This window comes from Pipistrellus hanaki (genome assembly GCF_964339955.1).
Source record: "Pipistrellus hanaki genome assembly, chromosome: 2".
In the NCBI taxonomy this organism is placed as follows: domain Eukaryota; kingdom Metazoa; phylum Chordata; class Mammalia; order Chiroptera; family Vespertilionidae; genus Pipistrellus; species Pipistrellus hanaki.
In genome coordinates this window covers 177,741,420-177,762,190 of record NC_140504.1, presented here as the reverse complement: position 1 = coordinate 177,762,190, position 20,771 = coordinate 177,741,420, and the positions used below count along the sequence as shown (strand labels likewise).

At 55.0% G+C, this 20,771-nt stretch overlaps 1 protein-coding gene across 2 annotated transcripts in view; it reads right to left on the bottom strand.

Moving 5' to 3' along the window:
* GRIK3 (glutamate ionotropic receptor kainate type subunit 3) overlaps positions 1-20,771 on the bottom strand; it is a 196,355-nt gene that overhangs the window by 49,136 nt on the left and 126,448 nt on the right. For both annotated transcript variants that reach the window (XM_084872609.1, XM_084872610.1), the window contains exons 3-7: positions 18,274-18,531; positions 13,884-14,065; positions 11,662-11,715; positions 4,961-5,134; positions 4,297-4,440 (exon numbers count right to left, since the gene is read on the bottom strand). In XM_084872609.1, the coding sequence (XP_084728735.1) occupies positions 4,297-4,440; positions 4,961-5,134; positions 11,662-11,715; positions 13,884-14,065; positions 18,274-18,531 (812 nt within the window). The remainder of the gene's footprint in view (positions 1-4,296; positions 4,441-4,960; positions 5,135-11,661; positions 11,716-13,883; positions 14,066-18,273; positions 18,532-20,771) is intronic.

The following is a 20,771-nucleotide window of genomic DNA, read 5'->3' as shown; positions in this document are numbered from 1 at the left end:
TGCTTAGCACAGGGCCTGACATGCAGCAATCCCTACTTATTTGCAGTTTTGCTTTCCATGGTTTCAGTTGCCGTGGCCCCAATTTTTCATATTAAATGAAAAATTCCAGAAATAGACAATTCATAAGTTTTCTTGTTGTTTATTTTTGTTGTTACTCCTCGCCCAAGGATATTCTTCCATGGATTTTTAGGAAGAGTGGCAGAGGGGAAGACACAGAGAAACATCGATGTAAGAGAAACACGTCGATTGGTTGCCTCCTGCACGAGCCTCGACCAGGGCCCACGCTGGGGAGGAGTCTGCAACCCAGGCATGTGCCTTTTGCCGGAATCGAACCCGGGACCCTTTGGTCCACAGGCTGATGCTCTATCCACTGAGCAAAACTGGCTAGCAGGGGTCTTCAAACTACAGCCCGCGGGCCACATGCGGCCCGCAGAGGAGTCTGATCCGGCCCGCCAGGTTTTTTGGGCAGTGAGCGCAGCTGAGGTGTTACAGTAGGAATTAGTAGTTCATATAGTCCGGCCCTCCAGCTCTCTGAGGGACCGTGATCTGGCCCCCACTTTAAAAAGTTTGAGGACCCCTGGGCTAGGGCAACAATGCATGCACTTTTAATTGCACATCCTTCTGAGGAGCATGATGAAACGCTCCCTTTCCTCAGCGTATCCACACTGCGTACCCTCCCCGCCTGTTAGTCACTTAGCCTGGGCTATCAGATCTACTGTCAAGGCACCTCAGTGCTTGTGTCCACAGCACCCTATTTTACTTACTAATGGCCCCAACGCTGATGCTGGGAATTCCGATATGCCAAAGAGGAGCGGCCAGGGCTTCCTTTCAGTGACATGGTGAACATTCTCAGCTTAATAAGGAAAGGGAAAAAATATATACTGGGCTTGCTAAGATCTATGGGAAGAACAAATCTTCTACCATGACATTGCCTATTTATAAATGAAACTTTATCGCTGTGTGCACAGGGGAAGTGTAGTACAGGTAGGCTTCGATACTGTCTGCAATTCCAGGCATCCACTGGAAAGGGGGGTTTGGATCGTATCCCCTGCAGATAAGGGGGGGCTACTGTGTACATTCCTGAGTAAGTGGTATCTACTATGATTTCTCCTTGTTGCTTTCTTGTGGGGGCTCCATTGGATTAGGGCTGGCCCTTGGCTGTGAGGTGGGGGAACCCTGAGCTAAGACCCGAGGCCTCAGTAGAAATCCTGTCACCGAGGAGTGATCCCTGCATGAGCTCATTCTGTTCTCATCCCGATCCTGCCAGGTGGATGTCACCACTGCCTCCATTTAAAGTCATGGGCACTGAGGCTCAAAGAGGGACCGAGCTCTGCAGGCCCCAAGCAGTGGGGTGCAGATGCCTGCTGCAGGGGCAGGGCAGAGCTGAGAGCATGGGTCATGGCTTCCAGGGCGAATGGGAGGCTTATGGAGCCCAGGGAACCGGAGGAGGTTGGGATGGAGGTTAGAGACGCATCAGAAGAGGTGAAGACCACTGTGTATGACCTTGAGGGGAGGCTCAGCCGCTCTCAGGCCGGCTCCCCAGTCCCTCCGCCTCCCTCTCAGCCCCATGGGCGCCCACCCCCGGGCTTTCTCTGGGCCCCCAGGGAAATCACGGCAGGTGCCTTCAAACCTGCACAGCGGAGGGGAGCCTTCCTCCTCGTCAGCTCCGGAGGAATGAAATGCCAGCAGGTGCGCTGCCTGTCTGTGGGCGGGGGGCAGGGGCAGGGCCTGGACAGGGAGCCACTGGCAACTCCTCCCCGTGACATTTCGCGCCCCCCCCCCCAGCCCCTTCCAGCTGAGGCTCCAGACTCGCTAAATGAAAGATGCTTCGCACGCTCTGAACTCCGGCCTGGCATTTCCCAGCTCCTCTCGGAAATGCCAAGTCTTTAAAATGATTTACTGTCACACGGTCAGATGGGGAGGCGGGCAACTTGGAAGCGGTCCGAGGATAGACTCTGCCGGGCTCGGGCAGGGCACCCGGGGCCTGGTTGCGACCAGCTGTGGGACCACGGGCCAGCCCCGCGGCTGCTCAGGGCCTCGGTCTCCACACCCCGAGGTAGATAAAGATGTTTCTGAAAGGGCTCTATAAAGGGAGGTGAGTGGTGGGGCCATTCACTTGGCTGGGGCCAGGGGGGGTGGGTACACCTCCCCGGGCCTGCCAGTCCCTGGAGGGAGAAGGGGGCTCCCCTTTCTATGGCACGGACAGTGGCTATTCTGCTCCCATCTGGGCTTTGCCACTGAGCCTCTAGCCTTCCAAGGAATGAGGGTGAACAGAGTGGGGTTTGGAGATCCTCATTAGCTGAAAACCCAGCAGGAGACACGAAGCCACAGGGCGGACAGTCGCGATGGCAGAAGCCATAGTTACAGCAGCCAATCTGTTCAGCGCTGCTCTTTTCCAGGCGGTGTCCTGGTTTCACACACACACATAACTCACGTGATCAATCCTACAACCCTGGCTTTATCTCCATGGTACTGAGGAGAACCTGAGGCACAGAGAGGTTCAGTAGTTTGTCTAAGGTCACACAGCCCTAAAGTGGTTGAGCTTCCAAGCCCCTTTGGTCTGGCTCCTAAGGCTCCAGGGTTGTGGCTGGAGTCAGCAGATCCACACACTGGCCTGTGGCTACTTAGCTGGAGGCCTGCTGAGGAAGGGGGTGTGGGAGGCAGGAGGCAGGCCCCAGAGAGTCCTGAGAACAAGCTGACGATCGCCTGGGCCCGCCATGCCTTGCTCAGGTCAGTGACCCATCCAGCTTTCTCTGCAGTGTTGAGGGGATGAATGAGAAGGTCCTCCGTGGTCCTTGTGTACCAAAACAACGGGCACTGGACTCCCTGCCAGGAGTGAGGGAACTGGCGCCAAGGCCTCACATGCTCCCTGGCCACGACTCTGACAAGGCGTTTGCCAGGTGACGGGACTGATGCTTGGGGATGTCCAGGAACTGTCTAAAGCCACACAGCTGGGAAGAGAGACACTCCAAAGACACACGCGTCCAACCCTCCAGCCTGTGTCTCCTCCACGTCCCTGTTAGCGTCATCCAGTGTCTGAAATGCAGGAGGTGCTGTCACTGGCCTCACCCCAAGCAGTCACAAGAGGGAGGGAGGGAGAGAAGAAGGGAGGGAGGGAGGGAGGGGCCTCCGGAAAGCAGCCCTGCCACTGAGGAGGGTTGTGGCTTCCTTCGCTCTTCACCCTCACAGCGCCGCCTTCCTCATGGGGTGGGGCTACAGGCATTAACGCAATGACGTGATGGACGTCTGCCAGGGCGCGAGCTCTGAGAGCACGGGGCTCATCTGCTTTAGCTCCCTGCCTGGCACTCCGCCCCGCAGGCCCACACGGGTATCTGTTGAATAAAGGAACTTATGGCTTCGTTTCTGGTCTATTGTGATGGCTACAAAGGGACGGTCTATACGGAGCCCTCCTGCAGCCCTAAGGGCACTTGGTCTTGCCCTGGACATGGTCACTCGCTCTGACCCAGGATCTCCCTGCCCAGACCTCGTCCCCCTGAAACCTTCTTCATCTACCGTATACTGGGACCTGACTGTGCCCGCTCTGGGGGCTGGGGGTATAGTTTTCCATTGCTTTCCCAACAACGCTTGGTAGCACACAATCTCACTATCTTCAGGACACAGCTGAGGAAACCGAGGATCTACGAGTTAGTCATCTCAGCCAAAGCAGGCCCTGTATCTTTCCTGGTCACCTTCTCAGCAGCAGGACAGGCTGCTGCTCTCTGATTCCTTGGAACCAGCTCCGTGGGTGGGACTTCTCCCCAGTCGCTGTGGTGCCGGGAGAGCTGGTCCCGATGGGGACCCTGGCTGGGAAGTTGGCTGGTGGACCCAGGACATAAAGAGGAGTTTGTGGGACTGACTGCTATTCACCGAGCCTCCTCTGCCTTCTGCGCTGCACGGAGCACCTCCCACATGGTCACCTTTCATCGCAGCACCACGTTGTACAGACAAGACCACCAAAGCCCAGCACGGCTCCCGAGTTTGCCCAAGGTCACACAGCCCGAGGGAAAGCCCCTCACCTGTGGTACTTGAAGCCTGTGCTGTGTCCGGTTGGCACTGCGGACCACCCCCTGAGCACCTACGATGTGCCAAGGACAGCCTCTCCATCACCCTGTAAGATTGGTCCTATCCTGGCTATTTCCACTCAAGGAAACTGAGGCTCAGAGATGTAAGGCAACTTGCCCAAGTTCAGGTGGACCGAACATTGAACCTGACTCCCAAACCTGGGCCCTTGACGGCTCTGCAGCACCAACAACCTTCGGGGAGATGGCCCCGGTGGGAGTTGTGGGGGGCACTTACCTCCTTGATGAAATTCATGAAGCGGCCGCCAAAGCGCCACGCCTTGTGCCGGTGGCACTGCAGGGAGTTCACGGTCATCTGGGGTGCCCGCTGGTAGCACACAGACACGATGTGCACGGCGTCATACAGCAAGGCCGCGTCGGTCTGGAGGGAGGGTGCAGGCCTGCCTGAGAACAGCTTCCAAGTGCTCTGCTCCCCTGCCATATCCCCTCCCCCTTCACCACAGGCACACGGGGTCCTGGCTGCTCTGGGTGGCCCTGCTGCTCTGCAGACACCTGATACCCTTGCAGCTCAGGCCTTTGAGCTGCCCCTCTGCCCCATCTTCATGCCTTGCTGCTGTCTTGGCCCCCACACCATCTCCTTCCCGCCTCCCCCGCCTCTGCTGGTCACCCTGAGGATCCACTGAGCTATTCCAGCTCTCTGTAACCAGCTGTTGACATGTCTGTGCTCCCAACCTTGGGATGGACTATGTCTGACTCCCTCATGTCCTGGCCCCTAGCCTAAGGTCCTGCTGACCTAAGAAGGGGTTGGTAGGAGGGAAGTGAGAAATGGGGAAGGAGGAGAAGTGGAAGGAAGGATGGGAGGGAGAAAGGAAGGGAGGGAGGGAGGGAGAAAGGCGAAGGGAAAGGGGAGCCCTGGCCTGGCCCCCCGCCTGCTGCCATACCATCATCACGCCGTCCAGCAGCCCAGACTCAGCCCGGGGGGCTGCCTGTAGCCGCTCCATGGACCACTTCTCCACGATGGCCGAGACATGAGGGTTGTCCACGTTGAGGATCCGGAACCCTGTCAGGTTCACCCCCGAGTAGCGGTAGGGCTCCAGGTCTAGTGCATAAAGATCCTGACAGAGAGAGGTTCATGGAAATAAAGGTGTGTCCGCTATAAGCTCCAGCCCACTGCCCATGCTCCCTGCTGTCCCCCAGAGCAGAGCCCTCGCTGCAGCTCCCTGCAGGGCCCGGGGAGCAGAGGCCAGAGGTGAGGGAGTCCCATGGTAGCACAATACTTAGAATAGATAGGAACCCCTGTCTGCCTGGTGGCTGACCCCATGTGTTCACTGCTGGGCCTCGAGCAGGCTGCTCTGACCATTTCATCGGCCTCCTTTATAGGACCGGGTGCCGCAGTGCATGCCCGATGCCCAGCCTCCAACAGCAGCTCATAACAACCAGGATGGTCATTTCCTCCGACCGACGGGGGAGGCCCACTTCCTTCGTGCTACTGGGTCTGGGCATCTCCACGTTACCCTGAGTGAGGCTGAAGGAAGGATTTTATTCCCCAAAGGGGAGTATTTTAAAAGACTTCTGCCAGGGACTCAGGGGACAGCTGCCCTTGGCCTCTTCTCACCCCTGGCCCCCCACTCCACAGGCTCCATCCTCACCCCTGCCTCCTGGGAGCAGTGATGGTGACCAGCCTGTATGTCTGGGCACCAGGTCACGTCCAGGCTGGTGCGTGGGCAGGCCCTTGCCAAGGGCCAGGGAAACAGGCCTGAATGCATGGGGCAGCCTGGCTCCGGCCCCCGCCTGCTGCTCCGGGGAAGGGGGTGCAGACACAGAGAGAGAAGTTGGGTGCTAAGCTGAAAAGAGGTGGTGTTTGGAGGTGATACCATGAGATACAGAGCAGCACTCTGTCCTCAGAGCAGACACTTACCACAAACTTGGAAATAAGGCAGGAAAGCAGCATGGAACATGGTTTACCTGCCCACCTGGGATTGTGCGATTCTCCCAGAGAACACACCTGGGGTTGCCCTCACTCTCAGCTACTGGGTCAAGGCCCAGACTCTGGGTTCACTTGTAGATTTTTGCCCATAAAAAGGATAATCGCCACGGTTGTGGTTTTAGGGCCCTGTAGGACGTTAATCCGTTTTGCATCTAACCTAGCAGCCTTATGCTATGTGTTTTCTCGTCAAATACCTAAGCACTCAGCCCCTCACTTGCTCTTTGTGCCAACACTGCCATCCTCCTGCTGCCCTTGCTAATGAGTGGATTGCATCTTTGCCACATGTTTCCTTCTATAGTCTCTGTTTTTAACTGTTTGGAAAAAATAGACTTTGACACTCGAGGTTGATCCCATACCACTGGTGGGGAAACTAAGTCTAATGGTCATTGTTTGAGCTCCTCCTCAGCTATTGCCTGTTCTTCCCCCCACTTTCCACTCACCATCCTCGCTCGTGGGTCCTCGGGCTTAGTCACTCCATCCCATGCTGGGAGGGTGGCTGGGATCCTGGCCATGCCTCTCCGTGGCACAGACATCGGGGGGAGCACCCAGCTCCCCCACAGTCCTAGCTCTGGTTAAGGGGATGATGGCTCAAGGGAGGATGATGAGTGATACAACCTGGAGCCACGGAGCAGCTCTCACCCTGTGCTGGTGGCTTGTGGTCTCTGAGATCTTCTTAATCAATGCTAAACTCATTCTGTTCTTCCCCAACCTTCCCCCCTCCCCCAAATGGCCTCTTTCTGGAAGGCATTGTGTTCATTTCCTCTTGGAAGGTTAGGGAGTAGGGGAGAGGCTTGGACAGTGGAGTCCCAGCCTTGCCCAAACAAATACGGCCCTGATTCTAGGCCAGGATGGGGGCTGGGGAAGGGGCTGGGTGGGAGCAGGGTGCAGAGTGTTGAGCAGTTGGGTGATGGCTATTGAACTGGCCTGGGGGTGTGTATACGGCCTTAATATCTGTGGAAGTGGAGGGCGCTCACTATGCTCAATCCTGCACTGGAGTATATAATCAAATCTTTTAAAAAATATTTTTTAAAAATATATTTTTATTGATTTCAGAAAGGGAGAGAGAGACAGAACCATCCATGATGAGAACCATCGATTGGCTACCTCCTGCATGGCCCACATGGCCCAAGCTGGCAACTTGAGCTTGTGCCCTGACTGGGAATCGTACCGTCACCTCCTGGTTCATAGATCAACACTCAACCACTGAGCCATGCTGGCCGGGCTGTCATTGAATCTTCACAGTCACCCGTGAAGTGGGAACTCAATAGTGTTCCCTCTATTCCACGAGGAAACAAGGCCAGGGGGGTGAGGGGAGCTGCCTATGATCCTAAAGCTCACGAAGGCGAACAGAATGGGCACCCAGGCCTGTTCCGGTGGTGGATGGAACTGGCTCACCCTGGCTGTGAGAGCGGATTGCTAGCACTCGGCTCTGTGCTCAGTGGCATCACACTGGAAGCTTCCTACTGGCCTCCCTGACTGTCCTCTACACACGTACGGTCAGGCGGGTTGGGGTGCTTCTGCTCTTCTCCCGGGGCCTGTGGGTGTCACCCCCTGAAAACAACTGTCCATGCATATATCTGTCCCCACTGTGAGTCCTTGAGCCAAATAAGCTCATCACCCGAAGGAGAAGTAAGGCTCAGCACGGGTAGCGCTCTGGGGCACTAACCATCGCTGGGAAGAGCCCAAGTGGAGACACCAGTGCTTCCCATCCTCCTCTGGGGGGAGCCCCACTGGGGCTGAATGTTAGGCATGGTTTGGTAAATCCCTGGGATGAAGGATGAGACCCTCCGGAGGCTTGCTTCAGAAACAAGAGATCCTCCCTACACCACTTTCGAAGGAAGTGGGTCAGGGAAGATGGAGGGATTTGGTTTTGCAAGGGGCGTCTGCCAGTCTAGGGCCAGAGCTGAACCGCTGGAGCCACGGAAGAGAAGCTGAGCTCTGCCCCCAGGGGGCGCCCTCCTGGCTCTGGGCCTGCACAGGCTCAGCCTCTTCTCCAATGCAGTGTGGACCTGACACGCAGGCCTGAAGGATGCCAGAGCACTAGCCTGCCTAGGGCCCCTGCGACTGGTCCTCCCTCCTCTAGGACCAGATGACAGCTGGACCCCCTGGAAAGGGTGCATCTCTGGCTTTGTGGCCGCTTCTGTGCTGGTGACAACAGCCCTTCTGGTCTCCAGCTGCAGCCTTCGTCCTGTTGATGCTTGCACACAAGCTGGGAGGGGGCGTGAGGGGGCGGCAGTGCTGGGGTCACCTTCCTCCTGTCCCCTCAAGCCTGGGCTTGGCTGCAAAGTGCTGCGGAGCTTGTGGCACCAAATGGCGCCATCCCTGTGACACAAGGGCAGCGGCAACAGGACGCGGGTAGAGAGGCCTCTTTGTCCAGCTCCAATGTTTGGATCCGAACTGCCCCAGGCTGAGACCCCAAATGCCGTACACAGCGAACCGTGCACAACCTTGCCGCTTGGCAAAAAGTTGCTATTCTCCGTGCCAAATGTTGACACACTGAATTCAGTATCGGCGAGGGACCTTTTAGAAACATTCAGCATAACATAATAGGCTAATTCATTAGCACCCCATGGGTCTGACTGGGTGGAAGCTGAAGCTCGGAAAACATCGCCTTAAGGAATGACAGATGAAAATATCTTCCCCGCGATATAACTGTTATTGCAGGGAAGTGGCATTAATTGTGATTGCTTATCTATTAATTTATTATAATTCTTTCTTCACCTCCAGGCGTTTACCTACACATGCCATGTACCAGGGGCTCAGCGGGGGCTGGGGAACGCGGGGTTATCTGGGAAAGGCTCAAAGCTGGCCGGGACAGATAATGGCAGCTGGGGTAATTAAACTGTCTTCCTGGGGAGGAGCGAGTTGGGAGGATTTTTTTAGAGGCGAAGAGTTGGTGACATGGGTTTCCTAACAGGAAGGAGATAAATGCCAAGTGCCACTGCCCTTCCGGTAAAGCTACAGCTGAAGGCTGGGCGGATGTGGAATCCCCAGGGCAATAAGTAAGCCAATAGGGCTGAAAGGAAGGTGTTGGAGCTGGAAGCAGGACATGGGCAGGGGGAGGAGACCCAGAGGACCCAGCCGATGCCCTGCCATGTGGGGGGAAGGAGAGGGGAAGGCTGCTGGGAGACACCCTGGTAGCTCCCCTCCCCCCTACATACTCCACTGCAGAACTATTTGCATGGTGGGGGCTGTGCTTCTCTGGAGGGGTCTGCTCTCCTGCACTCTCAGAGAGGCGTGGGGAGGAGGGGCAGTGGACTGGAACAGCCACGGTTTAGACTGGAAGTCCGGAGCCCAGGCCTCTATCACTCATTTGCTGTGAGATTCTGGGCAGATCACTCAACCTCTCTGGCCCCAGGCTTTCCCCTCAGTGAACAGGGAGCACACACTCTGCTGTGTGAAGAGGAAAATCAGTGATGTGGAGAGAGGGCTCTGGAACCTGTGAAGTGTGGGTGCTGCTAGGATTTGTGGAGGTGCCGTTACCCCTATTAGTGTCAATCACCAGGCCTGGACCGTCACAGCCAGCTATGTGGAATGGGAGCCCGCCAGAGGGTCAGAGGCCGGGAGCTTTCCTGCAGGCTCTCAGCTGCACAGGCTGCAGCAGAGCGCGTGGAGCCGGGCACTCCCCGCTGGGAATAATCCTTATTCCACCCCTTTCTCGCTGAGCGACCTCTCTGAGCCTCAGTTTCTATTTTCTGTAAAACTGGGGGAGCCAGGCCTCCCTGGAAGAGTTGGATTTGGATGATTTGAAGTATGCTGAGTACACAGAAAACATAAGCAGGAGTTTATTTAATTAATTGATTTAACTCACACAGGAGACTCAATGCCAAGCACGTCTCTAAGTGCTTTACTGATGTCAACTATCCTCTGGGTCGTACTGTTATTGCGTAATTTTATAGCAGGGGAACCGAGGCACAGAGAGGCGAAATGAAAGAACCTCAATTATACCTCCGGACCAGAGTCCAGGTCTTAACTGCTGTTGTGATGTAGATATTGATAATTTCACTGATCAGTTGCTACTTGGGATTGTAGTCATTCATTCAGACATTCATGAGCACCTACTATGTGCCAGGCACTCTTTGGGCACTGGACATATAGAGGTGAATGTGGCATGGAATCTAAGAATTAGGGTCTCAGTCACCAGCTTGGGGGATCCCTTTCTCCTTACACCACCCTGGCAGGACCCCAGATCAGGAGAAGGAGCAGGTGGCTCCAGACCTCTGCCATAGGTATGGGGTGCAGTGGGTGGGGGATGGAGAGAGGGTGACAAGCAGGGGTGTGCTGGTAAACCCTTAATAACCAGCTCTTAGGGAGAGGGGGTAAACAACCCTTATTTTAGCTTGTGCCAGCTTCCGTAGTATGAATGCTCCCACAGTGGCCAATGTCAAGCCGGCTATGTGATATCACTAAGCGCGGAGCAGGGAAGAGAGGAACACGGTCGGCTCTCACAATCAGCCAGAGCGAGACAGCTCCAGCATTCCACTGAGGAGCTGATCTGCCCCTTAGCCTTTGCCTACGCCGCTCCCTCTACGTGGCATACCCTTCCTGCTTTTCCTAAACTCCCACTGACCCTCCGAGGCCCAGTTCTAGCATCTTCTTTCCAATAAAGCCTGTGTCACATTTTCCACCTCCACGAGGCCCTCAGCATCTGGCATCTCTTTGCACGGTGCCCCACGGGCATCTGCCCAGGCCTGTGATGGCACAAGCCTGCTCTCTGAGCTGGACATAGACACATAGACTGGGCAGGACAGGAGCTCCTTGAGGGCAGGGCCTCAGGGCCAGTCATCTTGAGGTGCTGAGCTGAGCACAGGGTGGTGCTGGATGGATGAAGGAGGGCAGTCAGAGGCCGGTGGGGAGGCTGATGCAGGCTGTGTGGGCTTGTTTCAGCACCGGGGCGGTGAGCAGCACTGTCCCTCACCCCGGATCTGGGCTGGGCGAGATAGTGCATCCCAAGCCCGTCAGGTCAGAAGCGTCTGGACCCAAGGCAGGGTGTCTGGGTGCTGGTGCCCCTTTGGCACAGGGATCTCTTCATTCTGCTGATCTCAGACCACAGCTAATTATCCTAATGGGCTTAAATGGCCCTAAATGTTCTCAGAGTTTGGACAGGACCCATCTGGAGCCCGCAGGTGGGCTGGCCTGGCTGACAGGGAGCGGGCAGACTCTGGCATGGTTGCTATAGGAATCAGAAGAGGCCATGCCTGTCGTTTTGAGAGGCCTGAGGCACATGTGGAGAAGGGTGGGCTAGGAGCGAGGATCAGCATAACAAGAGCTAGTATTCCTCTAGCTCTTTCATCATTTACTTTATTAATTCACTGGGTCCTCACAGCCATCCTAGGAGGCAGAAGCCATTACTATGCCCATTTTTCAGAGGAAGAAACTAAGGCAGGGAAGTTAAATGAGTTTCTGAATATCTCATGGCCAGTAAGTAGAGGGGCTTCTGTCCACGCTGGCAGGGTCTAGAGCCCCTGACCCCTTTGTCACACATAATGTCACTTCTACACGTGGGCTGGCCACTGAGACATCTTTGTGCCCTCACCTGGGCCACACCTCAGCCCCAGGACGGCAGCTCCAGCCTGGACCTCCTCTAGCTGCGCTGGCTGACCTGGTTCTGAGGGAGCCCCACCCCGCCCCACGCCGGGCCCAGAGGTACGTTACCAGAGTGGTGAAGATGAAGTGGTAGTACTCGGTCATCATGCCCATGGCCATGGCCTGCGGGGAAGCAGAGTGTCAGCACCTGCAGGAAACACCCGAGCAGCCCCTCCCCACCACAATCCCGCTACCCCAGGGGGGAGGACTGGGCAGGGGACAGGTTGGCCGTGGACTGGGGAAGGCTGGCCACCGGAGTGATATTCTCTGAGACTCCTCCACGCCGTAAGCATGACTGGCTGGCAGACAGTGGTGGGTTTCACCTGGGCTTGAGCAACAAAGTCGCCAGGGACAAATTAAAATGAAATGCACCCTCTCGAGCCACTCTCTCCAAAGATTCCAAATCTCACGGGGCAGGCAGGGCCTGGCGGTCCTTCTCTGTGGGAAGCGTCTCTGGGCCTGCCATATAGTCCAAGACGCCTTTTCAAGAGCCCTGACTGCCCTCAGCTGAGGCCAGCATCACAATTCTGGAGAGAGTTGTCCACGTGCCCATCCCCCCCTCTACCATCATCCCCCCTTGCAGCCCCGCCGGCCCCGGAGGAGGGCCTGTCCTCCACCTCCACCTCCCAGGAAGGGCTGACCACAGAGCAGACTCCACGCCACCCTGAAGTCTCAGTATATACATTGCGTGTACTGTATGAGAAGCCTGTAATCTGTAATACTAATGATCCTAATGCATTTTCTATGGAGCGCTTCAGAATGCTGGACCACAAACTGTCCCTGGTCAAGTCCACTTAGAAAATGCCGCATGCTCTTGTCCCCTCTTAGGGATTTACAACCCACACACGCAGGTGAAAGGCTCAGAGAAGTCCTCGGTAGGCAGTCACGCTTATCTTTGTTCAACGGAGCCCAGAATCTTCATTTTAAATTACAGACCGACCTGGGAGTGAGTTCTGACATGCAGGCTGGATGACTAAGGGCCCACGGCCTTCCGGGGAGCCTCAGTTTCCTCACCTGTGCACTTTTTCACAATAACCAAGCCCACTTCCCATGAGGAGCTCTGTGTGCTGGCTCTGAGTGACTCCGTGGGAAACCAAAGTCAACTGTCCTTATTACTGCTGCACACCCGGGAGGAGAAGGGATGCCCTGGACACAGATGGCTGGGAGAGTGGGGGTTATGGTGCCCTCCACCAGTGCTGACCGTGAGATGGCACCAGGATGAGCCCTTCCCTTTCTCACCTCCCTGAATCCTCCACGAATGTGTGAGGCAGGGACCACCCACAGAGGAGGGGATCACCAGGCCACCTGCTCTGGGCAGAAGAAGGATTCAGACTCTCCCATGAGCTGTTTCATCACCAGGTGAAGAGGCTGGTGTGGGGCCTCCTCAGGGAAAGCAGAGGCGGCCATTCGCTTGAGCACACCTCGTGGGCCCAGTGGAAGGGTGGCACGTGGGCCTCCAGCCCAGTCCTTGAGCCACTCCCTGGCCCTGCTCAGCCCCTCTTCCCCTGCCCTCCGTGTCCCCTCCCTCCCACCTGCCTGTCAAGGTGTCCTGTGCCAGGACCCCCAAACTATGTCCTATAATCACCAGGGATGCTCCCTGGGACCACATCCTGGCCCTTTCCACAAAGCACTGGCTCCAATCAGAGTGTTTTGGTTTCTCTGGGGCACCCTCAGAGGGGTCGTGGGCCATTTGTGTTTCTTTCTTTGGAGGTTTGGCAGAGGTTGGCTCTCATTCCCAGCATGCCACACTGGGCCGTGTCCAGCACCAGGGGCCCATCCAGGACTGGGAGCCAATGTTCTCCCCCGCTGTTGCTGCACAGCTGAGCAGATGGTTGGAGGAACCTCAATAAACCTAGTGACGGGAGAGCAATACCAATGCCGCAGGCTATGGGGGTCAGTCTCGGCAGGAGGCAGTGAGGCGCTCTGAGGACTGTCGCCGAGACCCCCAGGTTCTGTCCTGTGAGGCTTCAGGCCCCTCTCTGCAGCTCGGGCCTCCCATCGCACAGAGGTGGCACAGAAATCAGCATTTACTCCACACCCTTCATGTGCCAGGCCTGTGGCTGCTCCTCCAGCGTCACAGTCCATCCTCACACCAGGTGGGACGTAAAGACCACTGTGTCCATTTTGCTGCTGGTGAAACAGAAGCTCAGAGAGGCCTATGCAGCCAGCAAGAGGCAGACTGGGGGTGAAACTGAGATCTGGCTGATAGTATACCTGTATTTAGGGAAGGAGAGCTGGGGAAGGGGACAGGCAGATCCCAAGCAGCCATGCCCCGTTCAGCGCTCACGCACCTGCTTGAGGATCTGGGCAGCCATGGTGTGGCTGCAGTCGAAGATGATGCGGAATTCCCGGCCTCGCTTCATCTCCTTGAGCAGCGGGCGGGAGTCGTCAGAGTCCAGGGGCAGCTGGCGGATCTTCAGGCGGATGTTGTATCTCGAAGGGGCCATGATGAGCTCCTGCAGTCGGATGAGCCCTGAGAGACCACGGGGCACAAAAGACGTGTGTACACACATGCATACGCAGCAACAGGCATCTGCAGGCTCACGTTCATATACATGCTTATGGCCACAGGTCTGCAGACAGGGACTCGTGGCCCCCAGAGATATGTGCATGAGCATGTTCATAGCCACACCGTAAAGACACAGGTACTAGCACCTCAGACATAGAGATGTGCACTCAACTGTACACACCTTCACATGCATACAGATGTAAGTACACATAGAACGTATGTTTACATGCATGTCGTTACAGACAGGGCATATGCTTGGGCTGATAATATGTGTAAATGTGTATATAAACATGTGTGCACACAGACACATATACACATATGTGGATTCAGAAGTAGGCAAGGACAGCAGATTCTCACCGACCACGCCCACCTGCTCCTTTCCAACCCAGAATAGATGTAGAGACTGATGGAGCCTGAACCAGACGCCATCCCCTCTTCATCCCCTGTCCCCTGCCACATGGTGAGGCACGGGGCATAGTTCTCTTAACCACACTTAGCAACCTGTTCCAGGATGCAGGCACAGGGGCAGCTCCACACTCAACTGTACCAACAGTAGACTGGGTAGGTCCAGGTGGTGTCTGTGCCCAGTCCCTCCCCTCCCCCTCCCCCCAAGGGCAGACTCCTCAGTAAACCTAACTTACCTTCCAAGCTCAATGCACCCACCTCCTCCATGAAGCCTACCCCTACTGTCCTGTCCAGACAAGATCTCCCATCCCCCCACTCAGTGGCCTCTCCCTCAGCCCTAGCCTCCTCTGGACTCATCTCATCCCCCTGATCCTGCCCCAAACTCTTTAACTTGAGGGGCTCTGGGGACCCAGCCCACGGCCTGGCACTTAATGGTATGCAACACAAATTTCCACTAGATTGACTCACTGTTTTTCTCTCCCCACAGTGAAAAATCCATCCTCCACCTGAGCATTTTGCAAAACCACTTAATCTGGGGACTTCCAGGGAAAACTAAATGTCACTTCCTAGAGACAAATGGCTTGCATAGGTCTAATTAAGTTCATTTCCGTCCCTATTTCAAGGTTCATTCCTGCTGACGTCTCTCTGCTTAGCCTGGAAGCAAGCCTGCTGGCTGCTCTCTCTGCCTCCAACCCCAAAGCAAGGAGGGGCTAAGCCAGCATCAGGCCAGGGGCCCAAGCAGGCCCTTACTGACCACCACCACCTGCTGGCGCCCTGCTCACACTCGGGCTTGGGGTCTGAGTCCTGGCTGCACTGTGCACTCAGAGTGCTCCACGCCCCCAATGACAACATGCTGATTTACCTTTGGGGAACAACCCCCCCCACCCCTCAGGCCATATGACCAGGAAGGACCCATCTCCAGCTTCCAAGACTCAGCACGTGGCCCCAGCCTGGTCAATCAGGCAGGAGTATGGGCTTAGAGAGGGTAGGTGCCCCCAGCTGGTCCTCAGTGTGACGTCCAGAGTAAATGGTGAGATGCGCCCCCTTTTCCATTCAACTCCAAAGAAGGAGGACGTGAACCTGGGAGTCACTACATGGGACCTGAGAAGGATTCCAACAGGGCAGTCAGAGAGACCAAACGAGGAGAAAATTAGGCTGGATGATACCCATTCAAGTCTCTGGATCAACCAGTACCTGAAGCTAAATTTACTCAACTTCCAGTTACAACAGCCAACAATCCCCCCCCCCCCCTTTTTTTCTTCTTAAACTAGTTTGTGTTGGATTAAAGTTTGCAATCAACTGTCACAATGTCTGCTGTCTGAGCAGAGTTTCCTATGCTCTCCACACAACCGCTTTCTCCCCACCGCCCCACAGACAGCCCACTTCAGATGCCTTCCAACAGAGAGCCCCCATTTCCAAAGCTATTTCGGGTTCACAGGCCTGGGTCTGTTCAGCCACTCATTCCCATTCCTGAGGGCTGGAGTCAGGAAAGTGATCTGATTGGTGTCCTTCATGTCACTGCTCTGGGGAGGACAGAAATAGAACCCGGAGACCTAAGCCTCCCTAACAAGCTTTGCCATGGCCGTGGGATCAGGAGCCCAGCTCCCCTGAAGGCCTCAGATCCAGTAGGCTGGGTTGGGAGAGGGCTCTGGGGTCCATAGGGGCCAGGGCCTCCTCATACCAGACTTGATGGGGAAGATGGCGGGGATACCAGGGGACCTCAGCAGAGGAGGGAGGGGTTATATATCCCTGCAAATGCACACCCAGCCTCCCCTCCACCCAAGCGAATCTCAGAACCCCTCAGTAGGCTGTCTGGTGCTGCCTACTCACACCCGCTCTCCACAAGACCCAGGGTGCACCCTGCGCTCTCACGTGCTCGGTTTTCAGACTCACGCACAGCACCCGTAGGCACATAGGCTTTGGGGACCCCGGACAGGAAGGCAGGGACAGCCTGGGAGCTGGAGCAGAGCTCACCAGAGTCTTCCTGTCAAGCAGGTGCAATGCCCCGTGTAATAGCCGGTGACCCACATTCTCCAGCAGCAAGTGTCAGAGCTCCTTCCCATCAGTGTATTCCCGGAGGGGCCCAGAGGCTCGTCACGGCCAACCCAACGGAAGACGCGGCTCTTTTGTTTGCCCGAGATGAGCTTTCCTTCCCGGCTGCTTCCCTAATCAATCTCTCTCAAAATATCTGCAGTGAATCATGTTGTTGGAATAAATATCTGCAGTGAATCATGTTGCTGGGATCATGCTTTTCACTTACAAAGCACTTCCGCATTCATTACCCGGCTTACCCGCCTCCCTGTCCTAGAAAGCATGCAGATGAGGGGCTTCTGTCCCAAAGTGGCAGGTGAAGAAACTGAGGCCCAGAGAGATTGAGGGACCCTCTCAAGGTTTCACAGCATGCTAGCAATGTGGTCAAAACTAGAGATCCATCGTTTGGCTTCTAGACCAAGTTACCAGCACATAACCCCATCCTAAGCTAATTGGTATCTGTATTGGCCAAAGGTAGCTGGCATACCCTTCTAGCATGCCGAGAGAACCATGACTTTGTTTGGGTGACCATGCGCCAGTCCATGAGGGGACCTGAGATTGGGAGGAACCAGCCAATGGCAATCCCTTGTAACACAATCAACTTCTCAAAATAAGATTGTATAACTGCACCCCTATTTCTTCTTCCTTCCCAGTGTCCAACACACTCTTTCCTAATAACATTTAATTATAGTTTATTTCAACTTGATTTTTGATTCTATTCAATTCAATTCAATTCAATTCAATTCAATTCAATTCAGTTCAGTTCAATAACCTTCATAAACATCTGTGTTGTACCAGGCCCAGTGCTAAACCCTGGGGCACAGAAAGCTCTGCTCTGGAAGGAGAAACAGGCTCAAAGACAACCATTCATAGTGGTACGGAAAGACAGATAGGCCGATAGGGCTGCACAAATATGGGGGGTGACTTGGCGCTGGGCAGGAGTGGCCCTCAATGGCAGGGAACTTGTGCGGGAGGCCCTGGGAGGGGTGGAGGTCCCTGCCCTCCAGAATCCTCTGCCTGGTGCTTTGGGTATGGCAGGACCTCCATAGATGGTGGTGGAATCCTGAGCAAAATCAACAACTCAGGAATGTCTTTTCTGAGTGTTTGATTCCCACCCCACATGTGGAGGTAATCGAGCTGACATTGAATCGCAGGCTGCCTCGAGCTGGAGGGCTCTTTCCGGACTGGATACCGGAGCTCTTGCTTGGTGCGTGGAGAGCAGGGCAGATGGGTTGAGTGACTTGCCAAGGTCACTCTCTCTTAAGAGATGGGACTAAGAAACATTTGGGACTTGAGTCTTTGGAAGGAAAGAGGAGAGGAAACAGGTCCGTGCTGCCCACCCAGTAAGCATCAGAGCTGGCACACATGCACTGGTGGGTTTGAGTTCAAGGCTTGCACAGAGGGAATCGTGTGAGTGTAAGAAAGCAGGCAGGTGTGGGCATGGCTGGGCAGGTGTGGGTGCTAGGAGTGGGGCGAGTGTGCTGAGTACAGACACGAGCATGCTGCTGCGGGGAGGCGGGTGGGTGGGAAGGTGTGATCTGGGCTGGGGCTCGGTGAGTGGTGTGCACAGGGCTGAGTGAGCAGAGACGAGCAGAGACGTGACTGAGTAAAGCTGGAGGGACAGAGAGGACCCTTTCCCCAGGGGCAGCTGAGTTGGGAGAGCAGTGAGGAGCCTGATCCTGGGGTTCTTCCCCCCTTGCACCCTCACCCCAGCCTGGTCAGGCCTGGCCACCCACCTGTACTGTCATCATAGACCACGGTGGCCGACCGCCACTTGAGGTACTGAACCAGGTCAAGGATGGCGTGGCTGAGAGAGGCGTAGTCAGGATAGAGGTTCACGTAGAAGGTGTCCTTGTTGTCCAGCGGGTGGTGCTTCCAGCGCAGCTGGATGTGGGGCACCTCCAGGGCATTGCAGATGGACTGGACGGCGTTGGTGCAGGAGCCCTGCGATGGCCCGAAGATCGCCACCACGCCCAGTGCCAGCTGGTCACAGGCTGCAGCAGAGGGAGGGAAGGATGCACAGGGGTCAGTGCTGGGTCTTGTCAGGCAGCTGGGGTCCAGGGCCCTGGGGCAATGGTTTTGCTGGTCCCATAAACACATGGGCAAACAGCCCCTGCAAACCCTCTGAGGCTGGATGACGGACATTCTCTCTGAACATCCGTTTCCTCATCTGGAACCAGGGTTGCCATAGTGCCTGCCTCATGGGCTCATAAGAAGTTAAACAGGATAATGCACTTAAGCCCCTCAGCAGAGAGCTCATGAAAGAGAAATGATGACTTTTGATGTTCTCATCATCGTTAGCATCCCCAGCTCTGTATCATGCCCTGTTCTGGGTGGGAACTTGAGAAACAAATATAAATAAAATACTGGCTGGTGACTTAAAATCCAACGTGTATGTCTCACCCCTTGCTCAACACTACCATTTGGTTGTCACTGATGCACTTCAGACCTAATGTGTCCAAAATGCAACCCCTTCTTCTCTTCCTAACCTCTCCCATGTTGGTAAATGGCAATCCCACGCTCCCACCCAGTGCCCTATGTCAAAAAACCTGGTTCTATCTTGACTCTCCTCATACTCTCATATCCCACATCCCAATCCATCAGCAACTCTTGTTGTTTCATCTTTGCAATATATCAGAATCCGACCACGTCTCCCCACTCCTACCCTGATTCCAGCCATCATCCTCTTTCACTGGGATTCCTGCAGAAGGCCCCTTGCTGGTTCCAGCTTCCTCAGTAACCCGCTCTACCATCTAATCTGCACTCAGCAGCTCTAGTGAGCCTTTCACAACTTGAGAGTGGATTACATCACTCCTTTGTTCCACTCAGGGTAAAAGCCTGTCCTAAGGGTGACCAACAAGGCCCTATTTGTTGTAGCTCCTCCCCACCCCTATTTCCAACATCACCCACTAATTTTCTGACTTCCTCTTCCATCCTTCCCTCCTATCCTGACACCCCTCAAGCCCCACAGGCTCCCATGATCTTTCTCACACACACTAAGCACAATCCTGCCTGAGGGCCTTCTGGCTGGACTGTTCTTTCCTCAGATCCACATGGCTCCCTCCCTCCTTTCTTTCAGGTGTCTGTGTGTGTGCGCCTTAATAGAGAGGCATCACTACCCAATCCATAATAGCAATCCCATTCAGCCACAGTCCCTCAACCCCATACCCTGCTTTACTTCCGTGTTAAAGACCACCAGAAGTCTTGTTCATTTGTTGACTTCTTTTCCAACTTGAACATAATAAGTTCCAAGGAGGCAAGGGCTTGATCTATGTTGTTTATTGCTGTACCCACAGTGCTTTAAACTGCTGATCTGAGTAGGTACTTAATCAACATCTGCTGAGTGAATAAATGCTGAATCCTTGACTTCAAACAGTTCACATTCTTGGGGGAGGCCCAAGGGCTCAGGCAGATCAGACAGCAGATGCTTCTGGGAAGGCCAAACCTCAGTGGACACAGCACAGCATGAATTGAGCAGACCCAGGGCAGCTGGGGCTCACAGGGGGACGTAGGCTCATACAAGGATTGTGCCTGAAACATCCATAAATGAACCTCTCAGGGGCATCAGGGGGAAGGCTCCCCAGGAGTTTCTTCTGGAAACTGTCCCTACTTCTCCTTTGGGCTCCATTGCTTTTGTCACTCCCAACTCATGAGGGGTGGGCTAGTGACTTAGAGACTAGGCTGACCTCACCCAGGCCATAACAATTGGTTTAGAGAATGATCATGTGACCAATCAGACCCAATGGGATGCCATGAGACCTCAGGCATTGGGAAGGGGGCACAGTCCCTCTGTAACTGGATCTGGAAGGAGGTAAGATCAGGAGTACAGTAGCCACCTTGTGTGGTGCTTGTTTGTGAACACAGTCAGTGTGAAGATGAGCAGAGCCAAGACAGAGAAAGAAATATGAGCTCCCGATCAAGTGGAAGCCTGGAGTTTGGTGACATGAACCAATATATTATTTTTGCTTATCCAGTTAGGATTTGGTTTTTGTCGCTTGCAACCCAAAGAGTCTTAACTGAAGAGCATCAGCAAACTCACTAGCCTGTGGCCATGAGAATGAACTACATGCACATGTATGAACATAAGATGATTGTAGGAGAAGGCAAGACAGAGTGCATGGATACCCAGTGGATTCAATGCATCCTCGCTGCCTCAAGGGCCTCTGGGAATGACCTCTGGCCTTAGGTCTACCCCTAACATCTGTAGGGCCCAAGGCCAGAGTACAAATGGAGA